Below are 22,427 nucleotides of genomic sequence, written 5' to 3' on the forward strand. Positions count from 1 at the left end.
TTCATATATGGACGACTACCAACCCATAGAGCAAGACGATTATCTACCAGTGTCCGTTTAAATTATCCGAATAGTCCCTAGACATTCAAAATAGTGTGGTATATGCCCACTAGTAGATCTACTTAGCTTTAAATCATTGTTTCTGATATTTTTCACAACAGACGACTATCGCCTTCACTAATCAAAGACAACTTCAAACAGACTACGAGCGAAAACTTTCTCATTATACTGTTGTTCAAGTCGTGTTCAAGGACAAAGGCGCCATGTTTTTAAAGCCGTCCAACCCTCTCTCCCTTCCCGGGCCAACCAACCCGTGTCGCAGGCCTAGTGACAATGTAGTTTATGGGAGGTCACATGACTAGAAATAAACAACACATTTCTCCCTCGTTCAATAGTTTCTAGGCCCTAATCTATTCTTAGTGTTGGAGCCAATCATTCACAAGAGGGGGGGGGGGGACGATGATAAACGCTACAATGCCTTTAGGCCTAACAAAGTTCAAAGTTGTAATGTTATTTTGGTATGTTGCTATGGTATTATTTTTTTATAATGCTGTTGTAGGCCTTTTTAATTTTGTATGCACTTCCCGGGCAAACCTGAGAGAATTCGCATATAAATAAAAGGCGTAGCTCGCTCGCCGTCACTTGACTGGCGCCTTAATTTCAAACGGTGATCCGGTGTGATCGCGGTCCGGTCATGTAGTGTAAAACTGTAACTTGATCATTGTCTTTTTTGTAGGATGTGGGGTAGCATCAGGCACACGTTGATTTAAAAACGCTCTTTACAATAAATTAAAACCACGTCTGAACGGGAAGTTCCGGTGATTTGTAAATGATTTTCGTATGCGAAAATAAATAAGCAAAGTTTCATTTTTTCTCGGGAGGGGGTGGGGGTGTATCGAGCACTAGTACAGCATATATTTTCAACATCAATTCTGTTTCGATGTTTCGTTTTGGGTGGGGTCAGGGGTGGGGAGAGACAGTGCCTGAAAGAAACTCTATTAATAAGTGATATGTTTTAAACGTCAAAGTATGAATATTTTATTGATTTTATTTTCTTTCTTCTACCAGCCTAAAACTGCCGCGAAATATTAAAAACTAGATCTAACATGTTTTGAGGGGGGGGGGGGGGATTTTTCTTTGTTCTCGTAAGATGAATACTAAAAAAAAACAATGATAAAATTAATTAATACGTCGTAAGGTTCATGAACTCAAATTTTGTTCATTTAATCGCTCGCTTACCAAAGAGGGACGTTATCATAAGGCTCATAACCTCAAATACTGTTTACTTAATCGCTCGCTTACCAAAGAGGCAAGTCGTTATCCTAGTAAAAATATTATTAGAGGTTCGTGACAGGACCGAATTTATGTCTGGTCTTTTTTTTTTTTCGGTCTTTTCTACGTTCTGTCTTTAGGACACTCAAATATGGTATTTTATCCAGTTGGATCACGTTTAAAAGAAAAAAAAAACAACCCACAGCCACCCTATGTACCGTGCTCTTCGAAGAAAGTCTACCGCCCCCCCCCCCGAACGAAATGGAAAATATCGAAAACACACTTTAACCAGTGTCTGCCCGCCCCCCCCCCCCCCCCCCCCCCCCCCACTGAAAAAATTTAGTTCGCCCCGTCTCTCTTCTCCCCCCCCCCCCCCCTGAAAATATCAAGTGCAGCTCTCAGGCGTTGTGTCTTCAATGTTCGGCACTTTTTAATCATTTCTATTTAATGTGGATGACTCATCTGGTGTGCGGTTTAACAGTTACGCCTCAATGTAATAATGTGCGAGGTAAGTATGCAATGGATGACGCTGATACTCTCCCTTAATTTAAGTTTGTGATAAAAATAATTTAAACTTGATGTACAATGTCCATTTGTTTGTGCTTTCTGTCAACGGGTGGAGGAAAACTAGAGGGGGGAGGGGTAATTTGAAGCAGTGGCGTAGCGAGGGCGGGTGTCACCCGGTGCGGCACTTAATGGTGTCACCCCCCCAGAGGCGTAGCGACCCTTCACGGCGCCCGGGGACAAACTTTCAATTTTCGATTTACACCCCCCCCCCCCCTCTCAAAATTTCAATTTGCACCCCCACTCCACCCTTGTCGGGATTTGTCAAATTTGCTCTTAAAAGACTTTTTAACACTCGAATTAATCACTTAATTAAGTGGAATTATCAATTTTCTCTATATATTTGCTATTTTTTGCTTTGGTGTCACCCCCCTAAATGGTGTCACCCGGTGCGGTCCGCACCCCCCCCCCCCTCGCTACGCCACTGATTTGAAGTAAAACGTTTTCAAATGCCCCCTCTTTGTTGTGCTGCTCACTTTTGTCATTAGGTTAATACAGTGTTTCTTTTAGACTTCGGGAGGGTACTTGAAACTTTTGGGGAGGGTGGGGGCGGACTAAATTTCGGAAGGGGGGGGGCTGACTCTGGTAAAAGTGTGTATTTTCTAACTAAACTCTATTTCGTTCGAGAGAGAGGGGGCCTAGACGTTCTTTGGTGGGACCCCCCCCCCCCCCCACACACACCGAAGAGCCGAAGAGATGCATGAAAGAAACACTGGTTTTATATGCTTATATTAGAACAGTTATTGTAAACCAGGGGTCTCCAAACTTTTCAGACAGAGGGCCACATTAACTATCAAATTTCAGTTTGGGGGCCAGTTTCTTCCAGGCATGTCTTTGATTTCTCTGGGCAAAGTTTCTCAACCATCACCAACAAACAATTTTTCCTTAGACAAAAAGATCTCCGCGGGCCGGATGAGAGGACTTCGCGGGCCGCATTCGGCCCGCGGGCCGTAGTTTGGAGACCCCTGTTGTAAACTAATGCTGTACATCAAGACATGAGTTGACTGGCTATGTCCAAGGGGCCCAGGAAATTTTAAAGGGGGCCCCTCATCAATCCAAGATAGACATTTTCATTGTGCATTTGTTCTCCATCAAAACATTCATTTTACGGCTTGGTATGAAGGAATGGTAAAATACAAACAATTAAAAAAAATTAACACTAATAGGATCACTATAACAACATCACCATGGGCCCACCAAGTTATTTACCCTGTGGTCCACCGGGATTTTTACCGGTAGTCAGCCCACCCTTCATCGAGAATCCTTTTAGTATAAATTACTAATTTATCCAAACTAACCCCTAATATTCAAAACAAGTGTACTGACATCCAGTGGAGAAAATGTGTAGGCCCTCCAATACATGTTCTGATGAAATTGATTTATGGCGAATTTTTTATTTCTCTAGACGTGTGTAGTATACATGTTGCCCATGGCCGTTAAAAATTAACAGCTTTTTTACGTCTAGTTACAATGGTAGACTGGTGTCGGTCGAGTTAAATACCTTCGGTTTCAAAATTGCGAATGTCGTAACACCACTATTTTACCTTCTTAAATTCATTTCGGGATTTATCAGTTGCATAGGCGCTAGGTTGTTGGTGGGTCAGCCCCATCCCCCCTATCTCCCAGGGGTGGATTGGCTTTGTTCAAGAGGTCTTGGAAAAAAATGTGCACCCCAGAGTCGTAGCGAGGGGAGGGGGGTGCGGACCGCACCGGGTGACACCATTTAGGGGGGGGGGGGTGACACCAAGGCAAAAAATAGCAAAATATATAGAGAAAAACTTGAGGGGGGGTGCAATTCGAAAGTTTGAGGGGGGGGGGGGGCGAGTGCAAATCGAAAACGACGGGGGGGGGGTGCAAATCGAAAGTTTGAGAGGGGTGGGGGGTGTAAATCGAACGTTTGTCCCCGGGAAGGGTCGCTACGCCTCTGGGGGTGACACCATTAAGTGCCGCACCGGGTGACACCCGACCTCGCTACGCCACTGGTGCACCCTCCCCCCCCCTCCCCCACCAACCCGATTAAAATTTTCATAGTGCATTTTGTTTTCCATCTAAGACTAAGGACCAATGTTTACAAAGTCACGGGTCACTTTACAAATCGAAATCCACAATAAAAAAAAAAACAACGAAGAATCGTAAGGGTTTATGGACAAAAATCAATCAATCAAGCTGTATTAGGCCCGTTACAGCACAGATCCTGGCGGCCCACTGAGACTTTACCCAGCCCCAACACAGCCCTCACCCCACCCCAAACACCCCCACCCCACCCACTAGTCTACCAGACGACAGTTGTCTCTCGACGCGCATGTCCTGTTGTGTCTGATTTCACTTTCAGACGCGTGTTTCAAAGTTGCTTCACGAAAAAAAAAAAAAACAACTCAAAACAAACGAGGCGCCATGAGACAATCGAAATTAGCTATTTAGGTCAGATGTGTTCAAAGAGTGTAGCCAGCAGGGTGAATGTGTAAGCGATGTACCTGTGGTAGTAAGCAGTGATGTATCAATTACATACTTGTTTAAGCTAATTCGGTATACACATGTAAGTTTACTCGAGTAATTGCATAAGACAATTTACGGCATAAACTGTTTTCAAAAGTATTTTAAGTGTGGCCTATAGAATAGATTCTAGATCCATATAATGCCATATATTAAAATAATTAAGCATTTCTTACTCGCCTTTTTGTCTTAAATGTGTAGTTTTTAAATTTTGATACTTTAAAAAAATGTATAATTCATTGCAATGATGGCGGATGGAAAAAGAAAATTGAAAACAAATTCTTTAATTCTTTAGCTGATTTTTTAAACTAAGAACCTAAAACTGAGAAGGATAAATGTTGCCTTACTAGAATCTACAAATGTAGGCATACATGTAGACATATTAAACCAAAAAATTTCTTTTAATTTAGCGTGTTCATCTGTCTCGTACACAAACGATAATGGCGGTTTTTATAAAAGAGGTTGTAAATCACAACCCCTTTTATACAATGTTATAGATAGTCTAATAAAAGATAGATCTAGTATTATTTAAAACATGTCTGACGTCACGAAGAACCATTTCCATCAAGTGCGGTGTTTCTTTCAGGCATCTCTTCGAAGGAAATAGAATTTATTATATAGAAATTATATACTTTTACCAGCCCAGTGTCCGACCCCCAGGCAATTTTAATCCGCCCCCCCCCCCCGTAGAAAAAAGTCTGGAAGTGGACAAAGAAATATAATATAAAGTTTCGGTATCCATGTTTACATAGTTGAAACTGGTTGGCTTACTTCAAGTTACAAGATGGCGCAACTACCAAAATAATGTGTTCTGTTTATTTTTAATTATGGTGGTGTAGGTATTCAGCCTTTGTATAAGATATGCCTACAGCCAGAGGCGTAGCGACCTTGCCCGGCGCCTGGGGACAAACTTTCGATTTGCACCCCCCCCCCCTCAAACTTTTGATTTGCACCCCCCCTCAAACTTTCGATTTGAACTTGCACCCCCCCTCAAACTTTCGATTACTTTTTCCAACCCATTTTGGCGCCCCCTAAGGTCGGCGTCCGGGGACATATGTTCCCCCTGCGCCCCCCCCCCCCCCCCATCTCTACGCCTCTGCATACAGCTATTCTTCGTCGAAATGAAAAACTGATTCATCGCTGCGAAGTGTTGGCTAATGCCAAATAGCCTACTCCTAAAAAATATTACAGAATGTCTGTATTTTGGATAGTTTTATGTGCATTTTGCCCAATCTGGGTTTAACAAAGTACAGGAAAAAATTCCACAACACTTTTGCAAAAATGTAAACGTTTCATTAGTGATGGTGTCAACAATGAAGGAGCTGGGGATTTGTAACGGCGGTGGAGACACATTACTTATAGGAGAAAAGTGCCGCAAAATCCTCATCAAGAATTTTTAATGATGGTCGTAACAATTTTTTTCTATCAGTACAAAAACTATGGTTTGAACTGCTAACCCAAAAATCTCGAGTTCGGGTACCTGGTTAGAGTCGTAGCACACCCCTGAGTCCACCTAACTCTGATGGGTACCTGACTTACGTAATGGAAAGTAAAAACGTCTAGGCATAGTGCTGACCACACTGTCATTTCATATACCGAAGACACGGAGACAGGTGAAATCTACTTCACTTGCCCGTGGGCCGTCAGGTTCGAAAGGGAACTTTATTTTTTTTAACTTTACTTACACCCCGCCCCTCGAAGAATTACAAAATATACCCCCCATCCCATTGTCAGAAAGTCTAAACTCCCTCCGCCGTAGATGTGTGACTGTGACCCCAAACAGACATTTCATATACCGAAGACACGGAGACAGGTGAAATCTACTTCACTTGCCCGTGGGCCGTCAGGTTCGAAAGGGAACTTTATTTTTTTTAACTTTACTTACACCCCCCCCCTCGAAGAATTACAAAATATACCCCCCATCCCATTGTCAGAAAGTCTAAACTCCCTCCGCCGTAGATGTATGACTGTGACCCCAAACAGACATTGCACAGTGACATAAATTAGGCCGTAGGCCTAGATTTTTCTATATGCCATCGTGCAATGCAGCTGCTTTAGGCTTACATTTACATGTCGTCCTAAACTGATGTGGAACAAAAAATCCGCCCACTCTGTATGTCTGAAAAAATCTCTCTCTTATACATCTATTTTAATTTGTTTTATTTGTAAATTTCAGTGCATTTAAAAGAACTTATTTTCATGTTAACAAAAGTGTTTATTTAAAAAAAAATCGAACTGTAAATTATTTAGGCCTAGATCCAGTCTTTTATTAATTTTCTCGGGTGTAGTTGTAGCATTAGGTCTAGCTATAGGACACATGCGTGCTAGATACAATTCATTTTGTATTTTTAAAATATATTTTGTACAATTTTAATGAAGTCTAGACCTAGCCTACATGTATTTGATTATCGGTAATTTTGCAAACTAATCAAACAATTTATTTTAAAACGCCAAAATACATATTTTGGCATAGTTTCAATGTAGATCAAGAAACGAAAAAAAAATACCAGAAATAAAAAATAACCCCCTAATTTTCACACATTTTTTAGGAATTACCGATTGTGCTCATATTGATTGATCTATTCTAAAATGTATAAACCTGTTTTTATACACTGAAAAGCACGATGCGTACATAATTTCAAATAACGCAAATAAATATAGCTAAATCTACATAAAATCACTAGATGTCTAGCTGGAGTATGACATAGTTTAAAAAAAAATCAAAATGGCTAATAAAAAAACGGTGTTTAAAATGAAAATATAATTATGTTTTGTCAAGGACAGATCTAAATTCGAGGTTACTTTTCCGTAAACTGTAAACAAACATTTTAGCATCTAAGATGCAATTTTCAAGTTAGGCTAAACTGGCTAATCTATATATCTATTTAGAATCAATATTTTAAAATGTAAAACTGCATTTTACATTTAAATTTAGATTTGAATTTTTTTTTAAGTGTTAAGACTTCTCAGAAAACGAAACTTGTTTATAGACTAGCCTAGGTCTAAATCCGTTTTTTTTTTCTGTCATAAATAATAAGTAGAACGCTGTGCCATCAGGCAATTAAAACCAGCACGCTATTATACGTCACAGCATTGCACGGGTAGTTTTTCCCGCCTCAGTCAATTTTTAAATTGTGTGCTTAGCCTATGCCATCTTACGTCACGCTGTATTTTTTACGTCACAATAACCGGCATTGAGTTTTTTGGGTGTGTAGCCAACTGAGTTTTCTGGCACTGATATATCTAGATTCTAGATCTAGATCTAGAGTCTGGATCTAGCCGTTATTCAGCAAATCAGTGCTTTAGAAGACAATTCATTACTTGATTAAAACTGTAAGTAATTCGATCATTAAACATTAGTCATTAAACATTTAAACATTACAGTTCTAGAGTCTAGACTAGAATCTCTCTGTTTAGTGTTTAATACTGTTTAGCTACGCTGCTACAGCCATTAGACTGGAATCTAGATTCTAGATCTAGATCTAGATCTAGTGTAGAGATCTAGATCTAGAATCTAGATCCTAATTAATTAATTTGATTCTAGATTCTAGATCTAGATCTAGATCTAGATTTATAACTCTTAAGAGCAAAGCTGCCTACTTGACAACTTGTCCTTGAAGTTGTACGGTTTTGCCCGTAATTTTACGATTTTGACACCCGGGATTAGAATCTAGATCTACGATTTTCTAGAGAATCTAGATCTAGATCTAGATCTAGATTCTAGATCTAGAATCTAGATCTAGATTTCTATGCCGCAAAGGTTACGGCTACGCTTTTGCCTTCAGTAGAGTTCAAAATCGACTTAGCGTCGATATTTTTATTTCCTTTTGTTCCCTAGATCTAGATTTAGTTAGATCTAATCTAGATCTAGATCTAGATTAGATCTAGAGATCTAGTTAAAATTTCAGCTGTGTAGGGCCTAATTCCGTTCGATGTTTTCAAGCATCCGTAACAATCCCACCATCCCTTCCCGCCGTAGTTCCCGCCAACGTCGTGTTAGGCCTAGACTGCCCTAGAGTGCCTTAGAGCTAGAAATCTAGAATATAGATCTAGATCTAGATTTCTACATCTAGAAATCTAGATCTAGAATCTAGCTCTAGATTTAGATCTAGATCTAGATCTATGGGGTGGTCGTTGCCATGTATGTTGTGAACTTAATTAACCCCGCGAATGGTCTGTGGTGTTGGCCTTGATCACTGGAAATCTGGTGTCGCCATGGAAAATATCTATTAAATTAAACCTACATCTAGATCTAGATCTAGACCTAGATGTAGATCTAGATCTACTCTTTATTTTTCAAGAAAAATAGTCTAAAGTTTAAATCATAAAATAAATTATGCGAGCGTCGGTTTTATATTTATTTAGATCTAGATCTAGATCTAAATCTATATCTAATCTACCTAGATATAGAATCTTGAATCTAGATCTAAGAATGATCTGGGTGTAGGTAAAATGCGCGACGGGAAGGGCGAGATAAAGCTAAGATTGAATTACGGGTAAAAATAAAGAGACATAAATCTAGATTCTAGACCTAATTTATTGAGGCATGTTGTTGATGTGCGCGAAGTTAAGTAATCACTAAACAACTATCTAGATCTAGACTAGATCTAATCTAGGCCCATCTAGATCAATCACGGATAATGTAAAACAAGAAATATGCTAATTCTAAACATCATCTCCCGTGTCATCGGCTTCTCACGTTTTCTTGTGAGCAGGAAAAAAAACCTGACACGGTCGAGGGGTCATTGAGGGGGGGGGGGGGCACTGTTGAAAGTATATATTTTCTATATAAATTATATAAATTTCATTTCGTTCGGGGGGGGGGGGGGCAAAGCCTGGAAGAAACTCTGATCATGACTTAAATATTTATCTAAATTTGTCTATTCTAGAATAGATTCTAGATCTTCATGATTGAGCTATTCTGAATGCCAAACATTGCCAAACTCATGTCATTCTCAACATTTAATTAAATAATAATTAGATCTATATTCTAGATCTTGTCTAGATTTGACAACATTTTATAAGGGAAAGCAACACTTTTGGGTATAGATCTAAATGGTAGGCCTACATAACACTTGTGTGAGCAGGGGTACATTAAACAAGGTAGTTACTAGAATCTAGATTATTCTAGATCTACCTGCCGCGGCAACTTTGCGTAAATTCAAGAACTCGTCTTGTAATTCATCAATTCATTTTTAACATCAAGGCATCAAGGGAATCAATGATTGCTAGCCAGTGTGGTCTCCTCTTTCAGCTCAGGGAAATTATGCCGGAGTTCGTTTTCATGCCATTCGTGATGCCCTAAGATATCCTCTTTCAAATAGATTCATTTTATATTCAGATTCATCTACCACAGGCTCATTATGACTATGCAGAGTTTTTCGTGACCCATAGATTCGGAACTCGTGCTAAATTATATTCTATAGATCTAGCTCTATTTTAGAGTATATATCTAGAATCTAGATACTAATTAATTTTCTCCTGTTGTGTTAGTCAACTCTATTCGAGGCCATTCCGCAGAATTATCCAGTATAGGCCTAGTCTAGACTAATCTAGACTGATTGTAGAATTTAGACAAACTCTAGCGAGATTTAGATCTAAATTCTAGATTTCCTAGAATCTAAATCTTGCCTAGAATCTAGAATAATCTAAATCTAGTGAAGTTCTAGTTTTAAATTTTATCAATCTAGATCTACTTGTATTTAAATTGACTTGGTGCTGCAGTTTTGAATTTAAAAAACGCAAGATTTCTAGATCTGTCAGAATCTTTAATTATATCGTATTGGTATCCATTTACTTTTGTCCTTGAATTGATGTCGGTGTTAGGTTTTTGCTCGTTTTTTCTTGACTAAGATTAGAAAATTCTAATCGACGAGCAATGCTAATGAAAGCGCTACGCTTAATACAGGTAGATCTTTATGCTAGTCCTGATTTTTTGGCAAACCTAGATCTAAATTTTGAATCTAGTCACGATTTTAGACGTTAATTTTAAGTGTTTAATCCAGAGTTCTGGAAAATCAAGCTTTAGATTTTTATCTAGATTCCAAATCTAAATCTAGACCCCCTCTCTATCTAGATCTAGATCTAGATTAAAATTAAATTATCATACGCAGACCAGGTCATTCAGACTGCAATCAACCTCACACTTCCATTTAACCAGCGCTTCAGCAGGAAGACAAAAACGAATGGCTGGAAAGTTTTATAACTTTGTCTTTTGTTCGGAAAGATAATAGAACAAGGCAGAAAAGCAATAAAGCACCCGTCAAATTCGCCTCTAGTCTAGTCCGCGCACTCTTGTGTTAGTGCAATGCTCACAGCGACTCTGTGAGGTGTCGGCAGACGTCTTTGACACGTTTCGCGCTGCGGCTTAGGCCTTATGGCCTACGTGACATGCGCCCCCCCCCCCCATCCCCTCCCCAATGAAATTTATTCTAAACAGCATAGGCTACTAGCGTCTATAGTTTTACTTTACTGATCAAAATGTTTTTGTTTACAAACCGGTGTAGATTTCTAGATATAAATAATACTATAGAGCTAGGCATATAAGGCCTATATTAGAGTTATAGTAGGCTTAAAGCCTAGTCTACATCTAAGTTCTACATAGATTACAAATCAGGAGCTAGATCTAGTCGACTGGTTTACTAAGGAAGGGGTGGGGGTCCATGTTATATCCAAACGTATAAATTTAACATTGACATACTTAAATTGACAAGACACGAAACTTTTTTGTAACCTGCATACACAATGTAGGCTTTAGATTACAGTTTAAAACGGAAGTGCCCATGTTTTGAAGAAAACTAACACGAGCACATACTTATGCTAATTATTCAAATCGCGGTAGGCCTATCTAGATCCATAATTCTGCGGTAAGCCCAAGTAATGAAAGGAAACAAAGGTAATGAACTTGGTGTGGCCTTACGACTTATTAATTATAATACTGCATACGACAACAACAAATAGGCATAAAACTCTAGGCCTAATACTTTTTAAGCTCTTATTTCCATGCAAAACTAAATAAGTTTCTACCCTTCATAGTTTTTTTTTTAAATGGGGATAATCTTTGTAATTGAAATAAGAGCTCATCACATAGGGTCTATTAATAATTTATAGGCCTAAATAATTTTTTGTGGACGTCCATTTGAGGGGCGGAAACTTGCGGTAGAGCGTGGTTTTCTAGGAAAGGTGGTATTCGTCCAAATGTGGGCGCCTGTGGAGTTTTTTTTTGTGTGGACGTCATAAATTGGCGACTCCACTCCCCTTATATGCTTATATTAAATATTAGAGGCCTACTCATTTAAAGTCCCGCGAATGACATGTGGAGTGTATATTTAGACAGCTGAAATAGGCGTATTAGTTGTAGATTACAGATCTAGAGTCTAGATCTAGTAGTACATAGAGGTGTCTGGGGAAAAAAAACGTGGTGCACAGTAGGCTAATGACGATGTGGATCTTCAGAGGCCTGCCTTAAATCTATCATTAACAGGTTTGAGGTCTAGATTTAATTACGCAATGAAATGTCACGTGTGTAGGCCTAGTGTGCTGAAGCCTCTTTTTAAAAATCCTATCCGCTAAACAACATTCCAATCTCACTCGTTTATTTATATTTATTTTATGCATTTAGATTCTATGTAGATTCTTAACTACTTAATTAAAAAGCTGATGCCATTTAAAAAAATTTCATGGCATTTGTTTTTCGTTTAGATTTTAGGCTTGAGTAAATCAAGTAGGAGAAGACCTAGCCTGAGTCTCGGCTTCGCCTTCAACGTCTAAGCAGATTCATCTTCCGTTTCCTCTTGAAAATGGCCGGGTTTCCTAAAGTAAGTGTGCACTGCATTTTCAAAACTCGTTTATTTAAAATAATGTTGCAATACTTTCTTCTTGTTGTCTTTTTGATGGATTGAGATATTCTATTGATCGATTAATAGCAGTTTAATCAGAACGAATTAAACAGATTAAACTTTTAAAGTTTGTATCAGCCTTTATTAAATATTAACTTAAATAAAATAAATAAAATAACTTTAACTTGTCTTTTAGCCTACTTTAAATGACTTTTTTAGGCCTAAAGTAAATAAATAAACACTTTAAGTAAATCTTTCAATAGATCTAGACTTCTAGATATAGAACTTTTTACATCCAAATTTTAATGACATTGACAATAAATTGAAATAGATCTAGATTAATACTTTAAGTTTAAGATTAAGTAAATCTTTCAGTAGATCTAGATCTAGAATTTTTTAGATCCAAATTTTTATGACATTGACTATAATAAAATATAAATTGAAATAAAATAGATCTAACAACTCTAGATTTTCTTAATCTCTAGATTTAATATTCATTCATATTTCAGTTACCTTTGACTTAAGAATATAGATCTAGGTCTACTAATAACTAATTAATAGTAATAGATCTAGATCTAGGTTATTTCAATAACATGGTTCTTTGATAGGGCAGAAAGTTAAAAATTAAATTCAAAATTGATATAGACCTAGATCTAGGCCTATTTAACTTACTTTTCTTTCTAAAACTTGAAATCATTTTGGGCCTATTTTAAATACCAATTTTCTTTTAATTATGTAGAAACTTCAAAATTATTGTAAAAAAAGCTTCTGAAAATTCAGTAGTTTCATTTCAGAGCATCTAAGGCTTTTTAATCACTGTATTATTCTTAGACCATAACACTAACAGGATTACAACAAATCAAATATTTTAAATATTGGCAAATGTTTCTGTCAACTGACACAGCCTGCTCATAGATCTATAAGTTAGGGCTTAGCTGGTTACCTAGACATGCTCTCAGACTTTGGTAAATGGTAGTCTTTTTAAAGGTTTCATTAAAAATAAACATACAATCACCTCTTGGATGTTAACAATGGCTGGTCAAAGGAGGTCAATCTTGTATTAAGGTGCAGCCTCTTCTAGTTTAATGTAATGGCAGTCATGGAACTTGGAAATCTTGGGTATAGAATCAACATCCTCTCTAAGAAGCAAAAGTTTGTGTTAAAAAGTTTTTTGTGTGTGCTGTGCTCTAAAAGATAATATAAGCATATACCCAATAACATGGCAGGTTTACTAACTGAACTAATACTTTACTTAGACAGCACATTGAGCTCCAGTGTATGATAATGTGCTCAGAATCAGTAATAAACTTATCCGAGGACCCAGGAACTCAGAATTTGTATCAAGTTAGAAACCAAATCTTTATTTATCATTTTATGGCTGTTGCAACTGACTGCAGCAATGAGTGTCGAGTAGGCCTACATCAGTTTGTGATGTACTTGTTTTAAGTACCCTACTGGCAATGTGGCTTTGCATTAGTAGTTTAATTTTTAAAAAAAGAACTGAATATTATAGGAATCCATTTTTTTTTTAAAGTTCTAAAAGCAATATATGAAAATTAAATATTTAAAATTTTTAAATGTCTCAAAAAGCTGTTGCTCTTTAAACCATAAGTGATGATCTGATTTAAAATTTGATAGTGTATTAAAACTAACAGAGTACATGAGCATTTTTTCTTGAAAAAAAATGCAGATGGACAACACAGAGTAAATAAATAAATTAATATATTAATAACAATATCTTAGTAAATGTTAATGAATATGATTCTTATATTTTTGTAGGATGACTCAGACATGATTCCCATGGGACGAGCAAGGGGTAGAGGTGGCAGAAATAAAAAGTTTCCTGTTGACCCAGAACCTCCTCTTATGATGCCAGAAAATGTAGTAATATATTTAATTATTTTATGCTTTTTTTCCTTTCTACATTTCTTTTGAAATTATATCAAATTAAAGAAATGTCAAAACTCATCTATGAAATTGCTATGAAATTTATTGCTTGTAAAAAATCTAAATTTATAAAAAAATAATTACTGTAGTGTATTTTAACTTTGATCATGTATATATAAAATTACTACTTCCATTTTTTAGCCAGCTGCAGGTGATGCCATGCCTTTAGGCTCTTCTAGAGGTAGAGCAAGAGGCAGAAAAAGAACTGATGAATCAGAGCCTTTGGTGGGTAATAAGCAGGTAGCTGCTGCTGATCCAGTGTATACTCCAGCAAGTACCAGTGCACGGCGAGAGCTATCTCCAACTGAAGACTTATCAAGGTTGAGTCTCAGAACAAGAAGAACAGCTTTTGATCAATATATTGATCATCCATGGAAAGACGAGGGCAAAGATACAGTGGGTAGGGTATAAGCATTGTTTACGTGATATTTAGTTTTTGAATATTGCAATGTTTTCAAACTAGTTGTTGAATTGCTTGACAATTTTTCTCTAGGTTAGAATCTGTTTTTTAAGTAATTGTTTTAGTATGTTTTGAACCATCTTATTAATAGTGTCTTTTGTTTTTAAACAGGAAAATCAGGTGACCATATTATGCTGTATACTAACTATTTTGAAGTCAATCTTGGTCTGGATCAGAAAATATTCCAGTACCATGTTTCCTTTAAACCTGAAGTTGAAAATGTCAGAGTGAAGTTTCAGTTAATTACCTCTTTAACTGAAGTAGTTGGGACAGTCAGATGCTTTGATGGCGGCATCCTCTATTTGCAAAGACTTCTGCCGAGAGAGGTGAGTTTTTATGAATTAAACCAAATAATGTTAAGCAGTTATTAGTTACTGGCAGTTTATGAGTTTAAGCAAAGGAAGTATTTCAACATTGAATATTTAGAGATTTTGTCTGCTTTATAACTTTGAGAAATATTTTTCTCTGAATTTATTCCATGTTTTTTTTCAGGAAGTTGAGTGTGTAGCTCCTCGTGCACATGATGGTACACTTGTTACCATAACAATCAAATACATTTGTGAAATCCACAAAAATACTCCTCAGTTCTTGCAGATTGCAAATCTCATGTTCAAAAAGTGAGTAACATAGAGGTTATTATAATGATAAAATTATTGTAATTAATTTTTGATAAATGTCATTTACCCTCATAAAAAAATATTTTCAGGTCCCAGATGGCACTTGACATGAAGAAAATTCGAGATCACTACTTTAATCTCAAGTTGGCTATTAAAATTCCAAAACATAGGTATGTTTCTGGCTGTTACCTTACCTGCATTTTTTTCAATGTCTACAATTTTTTGCACAAGTTAAAAATTTTTTTTTTTGTTTATTTTCAGAATTGAAGTAATGCCAGGATTTGCCACATCAATTCTGAACTATGATGGTGGAAATTTACTTGGAATAGATATTATTCACAAAGTTCTCAGATTTGACACATTCTTGGATGCTCTTTATTTGCTGTTTGAGTCATCTAGGAGGAACACAGAAGAGTTTCACAAAAGAGCTATTAAAGAATTAGTGGGGTCTATTGTCATGACAAGGTAGTTTATTCTATTTTATTTTTAATTGTTTTGAAACACTGTCAAGTGGAATAGTTTACATTCGCGGTTTAGTTCAGTTTCAAATCAGTTTTTAGACCTAGTCTTTCAAGGAAATTAACCTTCTTTGTGCATTTACAATCCATCAATTTGAACTAAGATCCACTCTTTTTCATGTTTTAGTCATAAAATGTTACCATAGTTTTTTAATACAACTATTATCATACGAAAAATTAAAATATGTTTGGAATTAAGTGCCTCTTTTTTTCTTTCCTAATGTCTGAGATTCTAATTTCAATTTGTCCATAAAAAAATCTTAGTACAAATAATGTTGACAATTAAAATTATGTAGAATGCATTATTTTTTTCATATTTGATAATTATTTTAGGTATAACAACAAGACATACCGTGTTGATGATATTAACTGGAATGCTCGTGCAACTGATACATTTGAAAAGAATGGCGAGCAAATGAGTTACATTCAGTACTATCAACAGGTTTGGCTAACTAGTTTGATGCTAGTCTGAATTGTTTTGTTTCAACATTCACGTGTATATTTATTACCAAAAATCTGTTTCTTTGTTTTCACTGTGCCATACATAAAACTTCAAGCCTATTTCTTTTATAATTACAGCACTGGAATATAACTGTAAAGGATTCAGATCAGCCTTTACTGGTTACCAGACCCACTGAACGTGACAAGAGAAGAGGACAGAAAACTAATCTTTACCTGGTTCCAGAGTTGTGTGTGATTACAGGTAATTTGGCTACAGAAAAAACTACTTTCATCAGCTCTTACTTTCCTTACTTCTTTTCATCTAATGTTGGTAAAATTTATATCACATCTTAATTATAAAATGAAATAAAAATATTTTGGTAATTCTTAGTTTTAAAAATCAAAACCCAAATGTTAAGTGTCAATGCTCTCAAAATTTCATGAAATAATTGTCTTGTTTTTATATTATTGTATTACAGGCTTAAGTGATCAACTTAGATCAGATTACAATGTAATGAAGGATCTAGCTGCCATCACAAGAATAGGACCTACAGATAGACTTAAACAAATTCAAAGGCTGTGTGAACAACTCAACCAGTAAGGTTTAGTGTAAAGGGAAACAATTTATATGCCTCCCTCAAATTTTGAAGTTTCTTGTAAATAAATAAATTTAATTGATCTTTTTCTAGGTCACTGTTTGATGTATATATAACCTGACAGTGTCCACTTTTATCAAGTCTTTAAATTTTGGGCATCATGCAAGTTCAGCAGCTCTGTGCTTTGAGCTTTTTTTTTTGTGGTTATAGATCTTTTATAGATTTTTAATAATTTCTTTCACAGATAATTTTACAGTTTTCTCCTCTCTTGGTATTTTAAAATCTTGTAGCGAGGCTACTAGTAACAAATAGCAACCAGGATTTTTGTTATCAATGGGAAACTGTTAACAATTTTTGTCAGATTTCAAATTTAAAGTGAAAGAGAACATGACTTAACAAACCATATCATTTGAGCAAAATGATTCTAAATAAACTTTGGGTTTTATTAAAATTTCTTGCTAAGAAGTTACATTGACATCTTCTCACCCTACATTAAAAAAGTCCCAATTTTAAAAGAAATCATGATATCTTTCTTGTAATCTTTGATAAGTTAAGTAAATATTAATATAAATGTTCAAAGGTCTGAAAAAGTTGGAGAGATTCTCAGGCCATGGAAGATTGAAATCAGTGATAAACCTGCTAAGATACCTGCAAGACAGCTACCTGCTGAACGTCTTCTAATGAAAACTAACAGGGTATTTGCTTACTGCATTAGCTTTGCCACATTGTAACTTTCATACAAATTATAAGATTTAATTTAAAAGTTTAACAGCTTTACTGTGTTATTTTTTTCAATTTTTTTAGAAAGTGGGCATATTTAAAATGGAATTGTTTTAATTTTCAGGGTGAAATCACAAAAATTTCATATGACTCAAGGAAGGCAGATTGGAGTCGAAACATGAGGAACATATCACTTCTGAATTCTGTTAACATGGATCAATGGGTGATCATCTTTCCATATGCAGCTTCTCAGCCATCAGCAGAGTTGAGTGAAACTTTTACCAAAGTTGGCAAAGGAATGGGCATGAGGATTGTTGATCCGGTTAAGTAAGTATAATTCAATTAAAACTGTTAATTAGGACATTCACTGATATAATTTTTACTTTAAACCACTTGGAAAATAATCAAATTGTAAAAGTTTTAAGCTTACAATGTCTACATTTCAAATTCTCTAGGGTTCAAATACTTGATGATCGCAATGATTCATATCTTCAAGCCATCAGACAAAACCTTAATCCCAGAGTACAAATGGTTGTTTGTGTGGTACCTAATTCTAAAAAAGATCGCTATGATGCCATTAAAAAGTGTTGTTGCATTGATAATCCTGGTAAGCAAATTCATTTGTGGACATTAAATTTGATTAGTTTGTGGAGTTCTGGAAATTATTCACCCATTTGAGGTCTATGTTTTATAACATTGTGATTAACTGATTGTCTCCATTAAATTTGTATTAAAAAAATCTAATAAAATTTTGTGTTTTAAAAATAGTTTTATATTTTTAAGTGCCTAGCCAGGTTGTTATCCTGAAGACATTACAGAAGAAACAAGGATTGATGAGTGTAGCCACCAAAATTGCAATTCAGATGAACTGCAAAATGGGAGGTGAAGTGTGGGGTGCTGAGATTCCGGTAATTTTGGCTGTCATCTTACTAGCTTTTTTTTTTCCATACTAAAAAATGCCTGAAACCACATATTTTTGATATCGTAATTTGTTTTTATTCTTATTCTAAAGTTGAAAGGCTTGATGGTGATTGGCATTGACACTTACCATGACTCAGCCCATAAAAACCAATCAGTTGGAGCTCTTGTGGCATCTCTTAATAAAGAGTGTACTAGGTATTACAGCAAAACTGAATACCATCCTACCAAGGACGAATTAATGCGAAACTTGCAGCCACTCATGAAAGGTTAATAGTTTATACATTTTCAAATAGGGCTGAAGTATGTTATTTTCAAAGTCAGATATATTTATTGTCTTATAGTCATTGAAAAAAAACCATTGTAAATATTATTTTGGCATCTAATTGGAGGTATATATTGCAGGTGCTCTGGAAAAGTACTATGAAGTAAATGGAGCAATGCCTCAAAAAATTGTCTTGTATCGTGATGGTGTTGGAGATGGTCAGCTTTATACAGTTTACAAGTCAGAATTTGAGCAAATAATGAGCGCTTTTGCAGAAGTTGGAGTAAGCAACTCTAGGTATGTAGAGCATAACTATTCTTCTTGCTATTACCACCAATAACAAAACTTAAATTTGCCTATCTTGTTTAAATTGTCTTTCTTTGGTAACCTAAAATAAAAACTGAATGCTAGCTTATTTTTTTATGTAATAACACTATGGAAGAAAAATATAATTTATTAGTGGGTCTTACCACAGACATTTGTGTAATTTTAATCTTGGTATAGTGAATTAATAAGAAAACACAATGGTAAAGTTTTAAAATGTATGCTACTGTGAATGATCATGTCTCATTATTTGGGCCTAAACCACTACTGATTTTCTAATGAATTTACAAATTTATGTTGATATATATAGCAAATCTCCAATTTCATCTTGTTAACTTTTTATTTTCTTCCTCCAAAAATATAATAGCTTGATATTTCATGACAGTAATTTTAAAAACTTTAATAATCAAATAATTTTTCTCAATTCTTTATTTTAAATTGTTTCAGACCTGGTTTTGCATTTGTTGTGGTCAAAAAAAGGCTCAACACTCGGTTATTCAAACTTGAGGGTGATTGCCAAACCAACCCACCACCAGGAACAATTGTAGATCAGTTTATTACCAAACCAAATTGGTTAGTATGAGCAATCAATTTTAGAATTGGTAACTCGTTACAAGAGTCTATAGCTTAGCTTAATTCTTCAATATAACTTTCAATTCTTTGAGGGCAGGTTAATTTAAAACTAAAGAGCAATCAGCCTTAACCACTAAGCAGGAAGTCCTTTAAAAACTACATTTTGATTAAATCTAATATTAAAGATTATAAAAAAAAAACCACCCACATAGTTTAGAGTATCAATTTATATTGCATCTGTTCTGGCAATATATACTTAAACTCTGATAAAATGGTCTAATGATGTGGAAATGCATATCAGTATATTATAAAAATGGCAAACACATTTGCTTTGAATGAATATTTAACAAGTTTAAAAAAAAAAAATTAATTATAAGAAATAAACATTCATTTTCTAATGATAATTAGTTTTCTTTTTTATAAAAGATAGTACATTTATTGACACATTCTTTTTTGTTTACAATTAGGTATGACTTCTTCATTGTGAGCCAGTCCATTACACAAGGAACTGTTAGCCCAACAAATTACAATGTGATTTTTGATGACACTGGACTACAACCAGACCACATTCAGAAGCTCACCTTTAAATTATGTCACCTTTATTTCAACTGGCAGGTAAGGAGTTAAACTAACTTAGCTGAATTTATATTTTCAGACCTGACAGAATAAATATAGTGTGACCAGGTCTATGCATTTCCACCTTTACTTTCTGTAATCTGAGTGAGGCAACTATAGTTTGATGGTTGCAGTGACGTCCTGGGTCTTAACTTGAGACTTAAGCAGTGGGTGCCTGAGTGCTCATCCAAACAAAATCACTAGTGATAACACAATTTTATACATGATACATAATGAATTTACTTCTTAAACACTTAAGCCATTTAACATCAGTTGTGTAAAAAAACAAGTATAATTTTAATTGAATATTAGAACATTAAATTTTTGAAAAAAAAGTAAGCAATTAAATTAGGGTAGCCAACTTTTCATAATCTAATTCATTTATTGCATTTTTCAGGGCACCATCAGAGTACCTGCTGTATGCATGTATGCACATAAATTGGCATTTTTACAGGGACAGTCCCTCCATCGTGAATTTTCCAAGTGTTTGTCAGATAAATTGTTTTATTTGTAATCAGTAGACCTTTGTTTACGGTCTTTTAAAGGTGTTTCCACACTTCCTTTTGTTTGAAAAAAATGTGGTTTTATTGAGATGATTTCTAGTTAAAAAATCTTGAAAATCTACATATTCAGAGGCATTTGTAATAAGATAGTCAAAAAAGATACATGATTAATTAGATTATGACTAATTTTGTCATTGTTTAAATTAATCTTGGAAATAGGTTGAATTATTTATGGAAATTTGACTACACACTGTTTTTGGGATGTAAATATCTGGTTTTATCTAGGTTTTCAATTACATCAGTGTTTTTGCTTTTATATAAGTTATTTTGACTTTTTTAAGTTTTAAAAATTTGTTAAATTGTTTTAAAAATACAGGTTTATTATAATTTTAAGAGCTTTTTAAAAATGTAGGTCTGTTTTATTCCTATGTCAACATCTAGTGCTTAAAATATTTTCTCTGTGATTTTTTTCTTTCTTTTTCTTTCATGGTTACACAAAAATTTGAAATTATTTTAATTCTTTTTAAAATAATTGATTCTGTATGTGATATCTTTTTATTCAATATTTTACTTTTTCTTTTGCTTTTTGTCAAATTGTGCATGTAGTTTTTTTAAAAGTTAGTCTCAGTGGCTAAATATGTTTATCCTTCAGGAAGAAGGTGGTTTCAAGTTACGTTTTGTTGTTTTACTAGTGCCTGGGTTACATGATTTGAATTTTTTTATTTAAACCTGTTTCATTTTATAACATGTTTAACAAAACTACAGCAATGGTAGCATTATACCTTTTAAGTATCTAAATTCAGAACTCGTGCATTGTGAATTTTTATTGTGCTACACCAGAAACTCAAATTTTGAATTTTATTGCTTGAGAACACCATAATATTTGAAGTGTGAAAATAATTGTTGTGCTCTCTGCCATAATAGAAAAAAGTTAATGTTATGGTAATATGTTAACAGTTAACCTTCTTGCTATTTTTGTAGTATGAAACAATATATAACCAACCTCATGTCAAAATAGGTTTGATCATTAGCAAGAGATGTAAACAATGAACTTAATTTGAGAGACTAATGTAAAATAAATTTGTCATTTTTTCAAAATGCTTTTATTTGTGATCCTCCACTTCTTGAGTAAATTGCCATGTAATGCTTGCAATTCGGAGATAAATTCAAAATGTGAGGTGTAGTATGTGAATGTGGAGATCGATTTATTTCAAATAATTCCTATATGCACACTACACACTTGTAGTTACTCATTTTATGATTCAAGGTATCAGTTTATTAATGGTTCTAAATAGTAATAGTCCCAGAACACAAAATTAGTAACTATCCTTGACCCAAATCAGTGGAGGATCACACTTATATGTTGCAGCATTTATTGTATTTTCTAATGTTTGAGTTCAATACATTTTCAAGTTAATAAATTTATGTAAAAAGTCATTTGTATTTGTTTTTTTTTGTATGTGGTGACAGTGATAATACACAAATTCTCTTGACCTGAAGCTGTAATCTGTAGGCTTACATGTGCACAACTAGATGACAATGCAGAAAATTGCATCCTGCCATTGTCATGATTATCATTCTCTAGCCATTGTCTATCAGTTATTGTGGGTTTTTTTTTCTAGTAATTTTTACAATAATTTTTTGTCTGACAGACAAATAATTGATTATTTTTAAACAAGATAATCACAAGTATTTAGAAATGGGTTCACAGAGTAAACTAAAACTAATCAAATTAAAAAAGTTGTGATTACATTTATTATGCA

The 22,427-nt window shown here is 34.9% G+C and overlaps 1 protein-coding gene across 4 annotated transcripts; it reads left to right on the plus strand.

Moving 5' to 3' along the window:
• The first annotated feature begins 428 nt into the window (after nt 1-428).
• On the plus strand, nt 429-22,101 carry LOC131941366 (piwi-like protein 1). 4 transcript variants are annotated; one of them, XM_059300606.1, is made up of 20 exons: nt 429-518; nt 12,031-12,146; nt 13,947-14,051; nt 14,256-14,514; nt 14,686-14,900; nt 15,067-15,191; nt 15,281-15,361; nt 15,453-15,656; nt 16,043-16,151; nt 16,289-16,412; nt 16,630-16,747; nt 17,327-17,441; nt 17,591-17,793; nt 17,922-18,073; nt 18,250-18,374; nt 18,479-18,653; nt 18,790-18,946; nt 19,421-19,546; nt 20,014-20,161; nt 20,559-22,101. In XM_059300606.1, the coding sequence occupies exons 2-20, from the start codon at nt 12,129-12,131 to the stop codon at nt 20,673-20,675; spliced, it is 2,676 nt and encodes an 891-aa protein (XP_059156589.1). In that variant the 5' UTR covers nt 429-518; nt 12,031-12,128; the 3' UTR covers nt 20,676-22,101. The 4 variants fall into 4 exon arrangements, with proteins under 4 accessions (XP_059156589.1, XP_059156588.1, XP_059156587.1 ...); XM_059300605.1 differs by lacking the exon at nt 429-518 and adding an exon at nt 4,232-4,372; XM_059300604.1 differs by lacking the exon at nt 429-518 and adding an exon at nt 7,482-7,662.
• Nucleotides 22,102-22,427: the final 326 nt, after the last annotated feature.

The sequence above is a fragment of the Physella acuta genome, unplaced genomic scaffold (genome assembly GCF_028476545.2).
Source record: "Physella acuta isolate Inbredline_101_S28 unplaced genomic scaffold, ASM2847654v3 ptg000358l, whole genome shotgun sequence".
Classification (NCBI taxonomy): Eukaryota; Metazoa; Mollusca; class Gastropoda; family Physidae; genus Physella; species Physella acuta.

Coding starts and splice junctions, on each gene's coding strand:
- LOC131941366 (XM_059300606.1), top strand. Junction 15,657..16,042: donor GGGTCTATTGTCATGACAAG/GTAGTTTATTCT, acceptor TAATTATTTTAG/GTATAACAACAAGACATACC. Junction 16,152..16,288: donor ACATTCAGTACTATCAACAG/GTTTGGCTAACT, acceptor TTATAATTACAG/CACTGGAATATAACTGTAAA.